The sequence below is a fragment of the Vanellus vanellus genome (assembly GCF_965231255.1).
Source record: "Vanellus vanellus genome assembly, chromosome: 8".
NCBI lineage: Eukaryota > Metazoa > Chordata > Aves > Charadriiformes > Charadriidae > Vanellus > Vanellus vanellus.
Window position 1 is genome coordinate 14,835,087 of NC_138913.1, and position 12,383 is coordinate 14,847,469.

General features: G+C 50.0%; 1 protein-coding gene and 1 long non-coding RNA gene across 4 annotated transcripts; both read left to right on the forward strand.

Annotated features, from left to right (window-relative positions):
- Positions 1-402: 402 nt before the first annotated feature.
- On the forward strand, positions 403-1,887 carry LOC309674969. Its single transcript, XR_014269441.1, has 3 exons — positions 403-490; positions 1,421-1,559; positions 1,866-1,887. It is a non-coding gene; the product is annotated as an uncharacterized lncRNA (long non-coding RNA).
- Positions 1,888-6,543: 4,656 nt separating this feature from the next.
- PLAAT1 (phospholipase A and acyltransferase 1) lies at positions 6,544-8,535 on the forward strand. 3 transcript variants are annotated; one of them, XM_082487086.1, is made up of 4 exons: positions 6,544-6,646; positions 7,186-7,388; positions 7,488-7,741; positions 8,132-8,535. In XM_082487086.1, the coding sequence occupies exons 2-4, from the start codon at positions 7,265-7,267 to the stop codon at positions 8,231-8,233; spliced, it is 480 nt and encodes a 159-aa protein (XP_082343212.1). In that variant the 5' UTR covers positions 6,544-6,646; positions 7,186-7,264; the 3' UTR covers positions 8,234-8,535. The 3 variants fall into 3 exon arrangements, with proteins under 3 accessions (XP_082343212.1, XP_082343214.1, XP_082343213.1); XM_082487088.1 differs by having other exon boundaries at positions 7,488-7,663; XM_082487087.1 differs by having other exon boundaries at positions 6,561-6,646; positions 7,189-7,388.
- Positions 8,536-12,383: the final 3,848 nt, after the last annotated feature.

Below are 12,383 nucleotides of genomic sequence, written 5' to 3' on the forward strand. Positions count from 1 at the left end.
CTTTCCCTGCGTCACCCATGGCACCCATGGTTAGATGGCTGTGTATTCCTGCTGAAACACAGTTCCCAGAGTTGTGAAACAGCTCTGGTACTTGCAGGGATGGCTACCCTGAATGAGATCAGTGAACATTGGGAATGAGAGCACAGCATACAAACAGCTTTGATGATGCATTTCCTAACTTTGGAGTGCTTTACTTACAATTTCCTCTGGTTATCAAAGGGCATTGTGTAAGTCAGTAAGTAAGTAAGACACAGTAGCCTGCTATAACTGGACTCTCCCTATTTTTACAGGTATGTCGTGTCCTGCCAACAGCAACTACAGCTCATGCATGTCTGCATGCCCAGCATCCTGCAACGACTTGACCAGCCCCTCTGAGTGTGAATCACCTTGTGTTGAAGGCTGTGAATGTCTCCCTGGCTATGTTCTTAGTGGTTTTGACTGCGTGCCTTACAAACAATGCGGCTGCACATACCTTAACAAATATTATGAGGTACAGTCTCTCTGTGGGTCAGACAGCTCCTGCAGCACCAAAAAATATTTTCTTCTGCTACTTCTTTTGAGGAGATCCTCATTCTTCTCAGCACGTAATTTTGCGTTAGAAACAAAGAGCAATTGTTTAATAAAATGTTGGTGTCTAGAGGAAGGGAAGAGAGAGCAGATCACTTGGTCTGCCTCTGAAACTCTGCCTGCCAGAACACTCAAGGCAGACACTTGGAGAAAGTATACAATTACACTCTGACATCCATGTTAATTCTTCGCCTTTATTACAATACAGAATAGCCTCATAGGCTCTAAAGTTTATAATGCATTAGTTACAGAGAAACTCTGTCAGTCACTGTGGTCCCTCTCCTCTCAGTGAAGAGTGGTATAAGCAGAGTTGAGAGTTTGTAGAGTTGGCTGTGACATGAAGACAGCCCAAGCAAGGCTGGATTCTGAGGAATGTGGAGAAACCTCTGTTGTCACTGCAGGATAGAACAGCTTCACAATCTCGTAGATTCTTGTTTTAGCACTAGAGATTTGGTACAGAAAAGGCCTAAGCCAGTAAAGATTGGTTTATGGGAGGGGGCAGACACTTGCTATAAACAGGTGGCACTTGCCAGAAAAATGACACATAGCCTTTCCACATTACCTTGGAGGCATGATGTGTTGCATGTGCCACTCTCTTCTCTCCAGCAACCGTTAAGACATTGTTGGCTGCGCACGTACCCTGACTTGGGGCTAGGATCTCATACCCCAAACTCTTCTTTTGCCTTCTTTCTTCCACCATCCTTGAGTTTCAAAGACCTGGATTAGTAAACTGCCCTGTTGCCATGCATCAGGAAGGCATCAGACAGAGTAACATGGGGCCCCAGCGCTCCACTCATGGTTTTTCTGGCTGATTTTAGTTGATACTTTTAAACATTTAACTGCTGTCTTCCAGGTTGGAGAAATATTTACCACTGATGACTGCTCTCAGAGATGCCAGTGCACAGAAAGCTCCACTGTCTCCTGCTCTAACATAGTGTGTGGATCTGGTGAAATCTGTGGCATTTCAAACTACAGTCGTGGATGCTACAGGAGTGAGTCAACCACTATCGCTTTGTCTTTGATGCTACAAAGTCTTGACTTACTGCTTATAGGACATCACTGGGTTGGGATAGCTGCAACAGAGTGTGTGCAGAAGAAAAGCATACCAGGGATCTTGCTCCGATGTTTCCTTGTAGAAACAGTGTTTCTTTCCCTTCTCCCTGTTGTCACGTACAAGTAACGTGCCTTACAATACAGGGAATGTCCAGCATTAGGAGTCAGTGTAATCTAAGCAAGAACAGTTCTCTCAGGGTGGGGTTATCAGATGGTCTGAAGTGTTTCTCTTTCCGTTTTGCTAGGTGGACCATGTATGCCAAGTCCTTGTAAGAATGATGGAGTTTGCTCTGAAATTATCAACAGCACCTCTCTCTCCTTCCACTGCGAGTGTTCAGAACTGTACACGGGACCCAGCTGCGAGGCTGAAAAGATAGGTAATAAAACTACTTTGGATTTCACTGTCTGCATTACGCTCATGGCTCTCAAAACCCGGTGTCATTGTGGAGAAGACTGAGCTTCCTCTTCATGTAAACTAGTAACTCAATGAGTAAGAGCCTGTGGTCATCCAAGCAGAAAGAGGTGGTCACGTGCCCCAGCGGCGAGGTGCTAGAAGGCATGACAGCAGGGCTGTCTAGAGAATACAGGACCTGGGTCCGAAACCCCTCCAGAAAGCTACGTTGAGCAGAGAGCACAGTATAAACCGAGCAGATAGGCAAGGGTTGAGGAAAAAAATTGTGTTCGTGGTATGGTTAGCTTTCACTGACAGGGCTCTCATTTCTTCTTCAGTTCAAGAACCTTCCGAAGAGAATTCTGAGGACCACACAGTTGCCATCGTTGTTGGAGTTGTGGCAGGCGTAGTTGTTATCGTCATTCTCATCTCCTCTGCAGTGTACCTGTACAGGTGAGGCTTTTCCCAGCTTTGCTCCGTTCCGCACAGTCAAGTCACATACACCCCTTTTTAGCACCTGTAAACCTCAGAACTCCCATTAGTCACACGCCTGCAGGGACAGAAAGGAACCACAGTGTTCAGCATCTCATTTGAAGAACTTTCTCTTGGAAACGAACATATGCCATTTCCTTTACACAGGGCATATGCATTCACGCTCACACCCTTGTTTGACCTCTCACTACAGACAGGAATAGATATGAAAAATGGTTGTTCTTTTTTTTCTCCATTGTACAGAAGGAAGGGAAAGACGAATACAGCTGTGATATCACGGGATTCTTCTCTGAAATGGTCCAGGGATGTATTGGATGACAGAGTACGTGAGCAAGATTATGGCTGCATCGTGAACACTGCATTTGATCAGAATTAATGCCAAAATACATACCTATACTTAGCAATACAATCCATTTGTATTACTTTCTGCTCTTTTATTTTAATAGTATTTCTTCTCAGAGTACTGGAAATACTAATTAATAAATCATTGCATTTGCTGAAAACCTTTGAAATTGTTCATCTCAAATCTCTTCCAGATCTCATGTTGTAGACTCAAATTGAAATATGTCCGAAGTCACATTAGAGACACTGTTGCCTTCAGAGGCTGTTTGAAAAACACAAAGTCGAGGCAGAATTTGCCAGCACAAGTGTGCTGCACACCATCCCATGCACACCTCTGGTAGGTCCACAACCCGGAGACTGATGAGATCAGAATTAACCATCGCATCCCAGGCAGGTGTTCATCAGATCACCTTACCCAAATCCTTCCAGGGGGAGGGGATCAGCTGGCTGAGCTGGACACAGCTCTTGCTCTTTTTCTGGCAAGGCATGTCCAGCTGGGGAGAGCAATACGTAAAACGACGCCGACCTCATTTGGTGACAGGTGTGGCAAAAAAGATGACCCTCATTGCCACCCTTGGGTGTGCTGGACTGAAAGAAGTGATTGTTTGAAGGAGAGCTGCCTCCTTGCTCTCAGGGTGGAGTGGACAAGAAGTAGGGTTGCCATCAGCCCCTGGCCTGTGGGTGCTAAGCAAGAGCATAACTCAACAGCAGCTTTCTGAAGAATGAGATCCTGTCATAAGCTCTCCTTGAGGTGTTTGCAAACTCTGAAGCTCCCACGTGGTGACGAACATGGGGAGGGGTCTGCGTTGCTCAGTCCCCGACTATGCTAAGGACGCCCCTACAGCAGCAGATCAAGGGCGATGGTGGCAAGGCCTGATAACATGCAGTGTGCGGGACACCCACCCCGTGACAGACCCCTCACAAGGCTCAGGGGAGCGAGGCACTGCCTGGGCCTTGTACAAACCCTGAATGAATTTCCAGTGCCACGAGTAAAGTTTTGAGACGTAAGGAATGCACCAGTAAGGTTTCTCTGGTGCTTTTCCAGTTCTTTGCAGGTTCACTTCTCATGACAGTGAGGAGCAGAGTGGGCTTCCCATTGTTGCTGCCATAATCCTGGTGATTATCTACTTACCTTTTCTCCTTTCCCTCGTATCCATAAACTCACGTGCACCGTTAGCCAAAAAAAGTATTTGTAACCTCCATGAACAGTTAGGTAGATAAAAGGCATTTTACTCTGGTCCATGCCAGCCGTCCATACGTGCACAGCACAGCTATTTTGGGGAGGATGTGAATGGAAGGGGGCTTTCAGCCTCGCTGCATAATGAAAATGAATCAGCGCGACAGACCTACTCGTGCGCAAATGAACTGTCAACCTTATGCTGGAATTTCACCGCAATTACAAAAGCGTTTTTCCTGGCTGTTCAGCGGGAGCTTCTTGTTGCGCTCCCGCGCTTGCCAACAGCACGGTGCTGTGAGCGTTGAGCGGTGCTGACCACGCTCACCTCCCCGTGCAGACGCTGGGACCACAGGCCGGTCCCTCCCCTGCAGGACCCCGGCCCGGGCTCTCCCAACCCACAGGGCTCAGCTGTGCCCAGATAAAGCAGATCTGTGCATTTCCATGTACACGCGCTTTTTTTTCTCCAGTGCCGCAAGAATTGCCTTGGTTTTCCACTGCAGAGCTTTGCAAATACTTGAGACTTGAAACGGGGGGGGGGATACAGAAAGCAGAACTGCAATTCAGTGCTCCACTGAATCAACTATTTCACATCAATAGAAGCCAGAAAGATGACAAATCTGCTGCTGCTCTAATCTTTTAAATCAACTGGCTTGCTCACCTGACACTTGAAGAGATGGGCTTTAAGTACACCGCTTAGTTCAACTCACCCAGAGGGCAGTTTTGCTGTTAGTGCACCTTTCTTCTTCAGCATACTGCAGTAGCCAGGGAGAGAGCCGTAACCTGCTCGCCTGCACTCAGGCTGCCTGTGCTGCCCACCCCTCAGCCCACAGGGCTCCTCTCGCGTCCTGAGTCATAGAGTCATAGAATTGCTGAGGTTGGAAGGGACCTTTAAGATCATCAAGTCCAGCCATTAGCCTACCCTGACAAAAACCACTTCTAAACCATGTCCCCAAGTACCACATTTACCCTTTGTTTAAACACCTCCAGGGATGGCGAATCCACCACCTCCCTGGGCAGCCTATTCCAATGTTTAATAACCCTTTCAGTGACAAAATGTTTCCTAAGATCCAATCTAAACCTCCCCTGACATAACTTGAACCCATTTCCTCTCGTCCTATCACTTCTCACCAGGGAGAACAGGTCAGCCCCCACCTCTCCACAACCTCCTTTCAGGTAGTTGTAGAGGCCGATAAGGTCTCCCCTCAGCCTCCTCTTCTCCAGGCTAAACAACCCCACTTCCCTCAGTCGTTCCTCGTAAGATTTGTCCTCCAGACCCCTCACCAGCTTTGTAGCCCTTCTCTGGACACGCTCCAACACCTCAATGTCTTTCGTGTAGCGAGGGGCCCAAAACTGAACGCAGTACTCGGGGTGGGGCCTCACCAGTGCCGAGTACAGGGGGACGATCACTTCCCTAGTCCTGCTCACCACACTATTCCTGATACCAGCCAGGATGCCGTTGGCCTTTTTGGCCACCTGGGCACACTGCCAGCTCATATTCAGCCGGCCGCCCACCAACACCCCCAGGTCCTTTTCTGCCAGGCAGCTTTCGAGCCACTCCGCCCCAATCCTGTAGCACTGCATGGGGTTCTTGTGACCCAAGTGCAGGACGCGGCACTTGGCCTTGTTGAACCTCATACCATTGGCCTCGGACCATTGGTCCAGCCTGTCCAGATCCCTCTGCAGAGCCATCCTACCCTCAAGCAGATCAACACGCCCGCCTAGCTTAGTGTCATCTGTGAACTTACAGAGGGGGCATTCCATCCCCTCATCCAGGTCATTGGTAAAGATATTAAAGAGAACTAGCCGTAGCACCGGGCCCTGGGGGACACCACTTGTGACCAGACACCAACTGGATTTAACTCCATTCACCACCACTCTCTGGGCACGGCCATCCAACCAGGTTTTTACCCAGCGAAGAGTACACCTGTGCAGGCCATGAGCAGCCAGTTGCTCCAGGAGAACGCTGTGGGAAACGGTGTCGAAAGCTCTGCAAAAATCCAGGGAGATAACATCCACAGCTTTTCCCTGAAGGAAACTCCTGGGCCACACCATGAAAAACCCGTGGAAAGCCCTCCTGGAAATCTCTTTGCCCTCAAACGGCCATTGGGATTTACCCTCAGCTCCACCTCCTGTGCTCCCCTTTGTCAGCAAAGAAGCGGAGCGGCGGCTCCGCGCTGCCCTTCGCTCAGGAAAGTTTCCCGGGGCGGGATGCCCGCCCGGGCAGGGCGGCTGCCCCCGCTCCGCTCCGCTCCGCTCCGCACCGCCGCGGCTCTCCCCCACCTCTCCCCCACCCGACGGCCCCTTTGGGCACCACCCTCTGGAGCGGGGCCTCCGCCGGCGGAGCACGACTGGCTGCTTGGCAGGCAGGGGCAGCCAGGGGGGCAGGCAAGGGGGCAGGGGCAGGCAAGGGAAGGCAGGCAGGCAGGGGCAGGCAGGAAGGGGCAGGCGGGGGAAGGCAGGCAGACAGGGGCGGGCAGGAGGGCAGGCGCTCCCCTCGGACCATGCAAGCACCGCCCGCTCCGCTATTTATAGCGGCCGGGAGAAGGCAGGAGCCACCCGAGTTTCCATCGTCGTCCCGCCGGAGCGGCAGCCGGTCCACAGCAGCAGCGGGACGGGCACCGGGGGTAAGCGGGCCGCTACGGGGAGCGGGCGGCTACCAGCGGGCCGCGGCCCCCTGCGGGGTGCCGGGGGCGGTGCGGTGCGGGGGAGTGCCGGCGGCGGGCGCGGGTTTGCCGAGCTGCCGGGAGCGCCCCCAGGGCCTGGGGAGGGGCTCGGCACCCCGGGTGCCCCCCCCCCACACCCCCGCCAGGGAGCTGCGACCGACCCTCCGGCGGAGCCGGTCCGCGGCCGGAAGGAGCGGAGCCCCGATAGGAGCCCGGGCGGGCGCGGGCTGCGAGGGACGGAGGGGGGTGGCGGGACGGCCGTATGGCCGCGGTGGCGCCAGCCTTGGCCGGCAGCGCTCGGCAGGAGGGGCGGCGATGTAATTTCTCACCCTGTGCCAGCACATGGGTAGCTGGAGGGACTGGGCACCCTGACCCGGGGCCCTGCAGAGAGGGGGACCACCAGCAGCAGTTGGGTGCCACTCGACGGTGCTCCACATGGCGTATGAGGGTGCCGGTGCCAGTGCCAGGCCCCGATGATCTCCCTGCGTGCTCTCCCCTAGCAGCTGCCCGGTGCACGTCCCAGACCTCCACTCTGCGCTGTGCCTTGTGTTGAGCCTGCCCTGACCTCACGCTCTCAAGATGTCAAACATCCACGGCAGACGTCAACCCCAGCCCGGGGACCTGATTGAGATCTCCCGGGTAACTTACCAGCACTGGGCCCTCTACCTGGGGGACGGGTACATCATCAACGTGGTGCCTCCAGGTAAGGCTGGTGCAGCCCAGCAAGATGCAGAGGGGGCCTTGAGGTGACCTGGGAGCCTTGTATCCCTCCATGCGTCATTTGGGGACCTTGTGTGTGTAGATGGCGTTTCCAGTGCCAAGTCGGTGTTCACTGGAAAGGCCTGGGTGAGGAAGCAGCTCCTGAAGGAAGCAGTGGGAAGCGACAAGTACCGTGTCAACAACAAGTATGATGCCACCTACACTCCCTTGCCGGTCAAGGACATCATCCGGCGTGCTGAGCGCTTCATCAACCGGGAGGTATGCTATGATGTGCTGACCAACAACTGCGAGCACTTTGTGACGATGCTCCGCTATGGCGAGGCTGTCTCCGACCAGGTAGGTAACATGGGGTAAGCCCTTGCATGCCTCCCAGTGCATCTCCTCGCTGCTCTGTGTTGGCCCCTGGACCAGGGCACAGCGTGCAAACTTCACAGGGACAGCAAAGCCCCAGGGCTGGAATGCAAAATGTCACTGTCTCTGGCCTCACCGGAGACCTTGGACTAGGAAGTTCACTACATGGTCTGTCTGCACCCTGACAGTGCCTTCTTAATGCCACAGCCTAAGGGTAAAATCCTGGGTGTTACCCTTTCTGCTTATGGGTCAGGTGTGTCTCATTCATTTAATTGCATCATTATTTCTGCCTGCTCTTCATTAGCATGCCTGGGGGTAAAAAAAAAAAAAAAAGCTCATCATGTTTCCAGCCTGTCTTTCACTTTTGCTTTGTAGGTCACCCGAGGGGTCACTGCTGTTAGTATTGTAACAGCTGTGGTTGGTGCCTTTGCCTTGCTGGGCTTGGCCTTGAGCAGACCCAGAGAGAGACACCACTGATGGGCCACATTGGAGCAGGAGCCAGGACAGTTTGTGGCCACAATTGCCACCGACGCTAACAACTGTCAGCCTTGCCGAGAACTAACTGTTTATCACATCTGCTTCTACTTAATTTCCTGTGATTTTTTTTTTGTGGTAGTCTGGGAGTACTTGCAAGCTCCATCCTGCACCCCTGGTGCTATGCTGAGGACTGGTGCAGCCTTTCTACGCACATCCTGGTTTTTATTGACCGCATGCTGTGAGCTCATTCTGTGAAGAACCTATTTTAATCTGCTTAAATAAATATTTTTAATTGGACATTACTTTTGGATTAAAAAAGAAAAAAAAAAAAGTAAAAAGTATTGCTGAGAGTTTATTGTGGGTCCTGTGGCTGAGAGCCCGTGCAAGGGGAAAGCCCTGGGTTCCCGGGCCGGGGGGGGGGGGGCAGATGAGGCACCCGCTCCATGTCGGTGCCTGTGCCTGAACTTGGCGGCTCCTGCGAGGGAGGGAGGCAGGAAGGAAGGGCAGGTCTTGCAGCCCACATTCCTCGGTGTTTTAAGCGAGTGCTGGGGTTTTGGTGTGACAGGGCTTTGCTCAGTTTTCTCCTGCCTGCAAAGCGTCCTTTTCCATGACCCCTCTGTTCCCCTTGGGGAGCAGCAGGCCCCCAGTTTGGGGAGGGGGGGGTCTTTTGTCTAGCCTATTCTGGTAGATGCCATTTATCATCTGCATTCGTTGTGCTGCTACTAATGTGTTCCTCCTATGTGAACTCCCAGCCCAGCTGCCTGGGCATTATGTATCCAATGTAACATATTCCTGACCAATTTGGGGGAAACCTTTGATAGGTGTTCTGCCCACAAATCCAATAATGCTCTTTAAGAGCCCAAGTCCCATTTTCAAATGGTCCTTTCCCTTTCTCATCCCCTTTTGGTTCATCCTTTTGGGCTCCCACATACCCAACAATTACTTAGATTGAAATTTCTTACTGTTTTCCTCCCCTAAGGCTACAAATTGGTTATCTTTTTGCTTGAGGGATCATTACAAGGCTCACCAATACAAAGGCTTGGCGTCTACTACGGTCTGGTACGGTTCTTTCTCCTGTCCCTCAATGCCTACTGGGTTGCTGCCAGCAGCAGAGGTAGTTTACAGATGGTGAATAAAGAAGCTGATCCAGTCTTGCCCTTAGCTTGACTGTTATTACAGAGCCTCCCCTCTTGTGCACAATAAATAACAGAAATCCATTTCTAGATCTTCCACAGATCTCCTCTACCAACACCCTTGATGATACCAGGAATATCCCGTTCCAGTGTCCCATTTGCTACTTCTATTACAATCTTTACCATTGATTTGGGGGTTGGACTAGATGATCTCCAGAGGTCCCTTCCAACCCTGACTATTCTGTGTGATTCTGTGATTACATAGGGATATGATGCCTTAAAATTCCCTTTAGATTGACTCCCTAAAATGAGAATCTCTTACCATTTACACATACACAATCCTGGACTTCTTGCCTTGCACTTTTACAAGTGTAAACACCGCTTACAAATTTGTCTCAGAATGATGTGATACCTTTCAAAGGTTTCCTTTAAGAGATTGAGTTATCCCCCGCAGATAATTTTTAAAATACACATCATTAATCTTGGGGATTGGTACACCTTCCTCTCTTCCCAAATATGGGAGACCAAACAACACTTCATACGGACACGCTCCTAAATCTTTAACAATGCTAGAGGCAAGCATTTGGTCCATGGCAGCTTGGTTTCTACCATCAGTTTGTGACCCTGCCAGAGGTTAAAGGATGCCAGGGGGTGTGGCGTATCCCCAAGGCTGTGCATATCATCTGCAATATCCTTAGGGTGAAGTGGGTTCCCCTATCACAATCTATCCTATTATCCCATATCAAGGGATAATTTGCTCTCTACATTGCATACGGTAATCCACGATTACTAATAAATATTTCCACTTTTGTACCTGTAATCTATCGGAATGCTCTGAAATGGCCTAAGGTTTAGCATTCGTCCTCCATCAGGAGCTTTTCTCATTACTTTCTTCCTTAATTTCTGGCAAATTAAACATCGGTCTGTTATCTGTTTAGCTACAGCATATACTCCCAAACATCCACAAATTTCTCAAAAATTGGTCACACAAAGCTTGAGTCCCCCAGTGAGTTTTGGAATGTACTCGAGACAGTATTTAACATTTGTCTCCCATCCCATGGGACCCACTCGCCTTCCTGGGTTTTTACACACCCCATCTTTTGGAGAGATTTAAAATTCGCATTTCAACATTTTTTTCTAGAGCCACTTCTTTTGCCTGTTCGTCAGCCAACCTATTACCTCTGGCTTCTAGAGTATTCCCCTTCTGGTGCCCGGCCACATGCACCACTGCAGTTTCTTCTGGACTAATTCTTTTTCCCTAGAAGAGACTAATCCTTGTCCCTTCCTTATTTTCTCAAAAATGTGAACCACCTCAAAGGCATACTTGGAATCTGTATATATTGTTCCATTCTCCCCTTCCAATAGAGCCTGTTTCAATACATATAGTTCACAAGTCTAGGCCGACCAGGAATTAAGGAGCCTTCCCTTTTCCATTACACTATTTTGTACCTGTTATGACACCTTCCACTTATGCACCAACGTGACACATCTATAAAGATCCTCTTTCCCTTGGGTAATGATCTTTCTTCTAAATCTTCTCGAACTTTAGTCTGGTATTCTATGACATCGAGGCAGTTGCGTTCTGGTGTTCCTTCCTTGGTTTCCCCATATATGGATTCAAGCTGGAACACAAGAGGTTCCACTTAAATTTGAGAAGAAACTTCTTCTCAGTGAGGGTGACAGAGCACTGGAACAGGCTGCCCAGGGAGGTTGTGGAGTCTCCTTCTCTGGAGACATTCAAAACTCGCCTGGACGCCTTCCTGTGCAACCTCATCTAGGTGTTCCTGCTCCGACAGGGGGATTGGACTAGATGATCTTTTGAGGTCCCTTCCAATCCCTAGCATACTGTGATACTGTGATACTGTGATATAAATATCATTTAATTTAAATAGATGCACCAGCATCTTCTTATCCTTTAGAACTACTCCAATCCCCAATGAAATTTGTAAATCCCTCCCCAATAGGTTCACTCCAGCCTCTGGTACCACTATTAAGTCGGTTGTAACTTTTTTGCTGTTCTCCTGGATCATTACTTGTACCGGGAACCCTTCCCCTTTTAATTCCAACTATGCTAATTGACTTGACCTCTCAGCTCCCGAGTCCACAAAAAAAATACATATTCCTCCTTCTGGGGTCCTAATTTTAAATTTGTCAAGGGGTCAAAATAATGAAGGTAGAGCCCCGACACCCCTATTCCTGCTCATTCCATCATCTGGAACACCCTACTCTCTTTTTGTCTCATTGGACATTCTCTTTTAAAATGTCCTTCCCTTCCACAACAGAAGCACCTCTTGGGGCCCACTTGCCACCCAGGTGGGGTCCCTCTTTGCCCTTGTTGGGTCCTAAAGCCCCCATGTCCCAGTCCATAACTGCGCCCCCTTCCACAATTTGGTAACCTCTCTTTTTTCTTTCTCTCTCTCCAGTTGCCACTTCATTACCTGTTCCACTGTGGCTACCATCAATTTGGTTTTAGCTTTTTGTTTCTCGTCATCCCTTCTGACATACACTTTTTGGGCCTCCTGCAACAGATCATTTAAATCCCGGTCATGGCAATCTTCCAACATTTCCAACTTTTTTCTTTATATCAGGTAACAAAATTGACTTTCAGCAGCTCTCACCCTGCATTGCTCCCAGGATCTACTCCTGCATATTTTGCATATTTTTCCTCAATCTCTCCAGCCGATCCGTAGAGGGGGTTCGTCCTTCTATCATTTACTTTCAAAAGCCTTATCGAAATTCTGCCCCTTTGGTACGGCCTCTCTTGGTCCCTTGATGGCTAATCTTCTGTAATCAGACATATTATTCCTTCCCTCAACATTGTTCTGATCCCAGGTAGACCTTGCTACAGGGAATTTCAGCTCCCCCAGAATCCCCCCTGAACATTGGGAGGATTTTCCTGCTCCCAGATTCTGATCCCGGCAGTTCAAATAATTTGTCTTCCCTCTGGTATAAACAGGGCTCCTAAAATAAACTGCATTTCATCCCAAGTGTAAAGATTGGGGTCCAATTGATTGAGT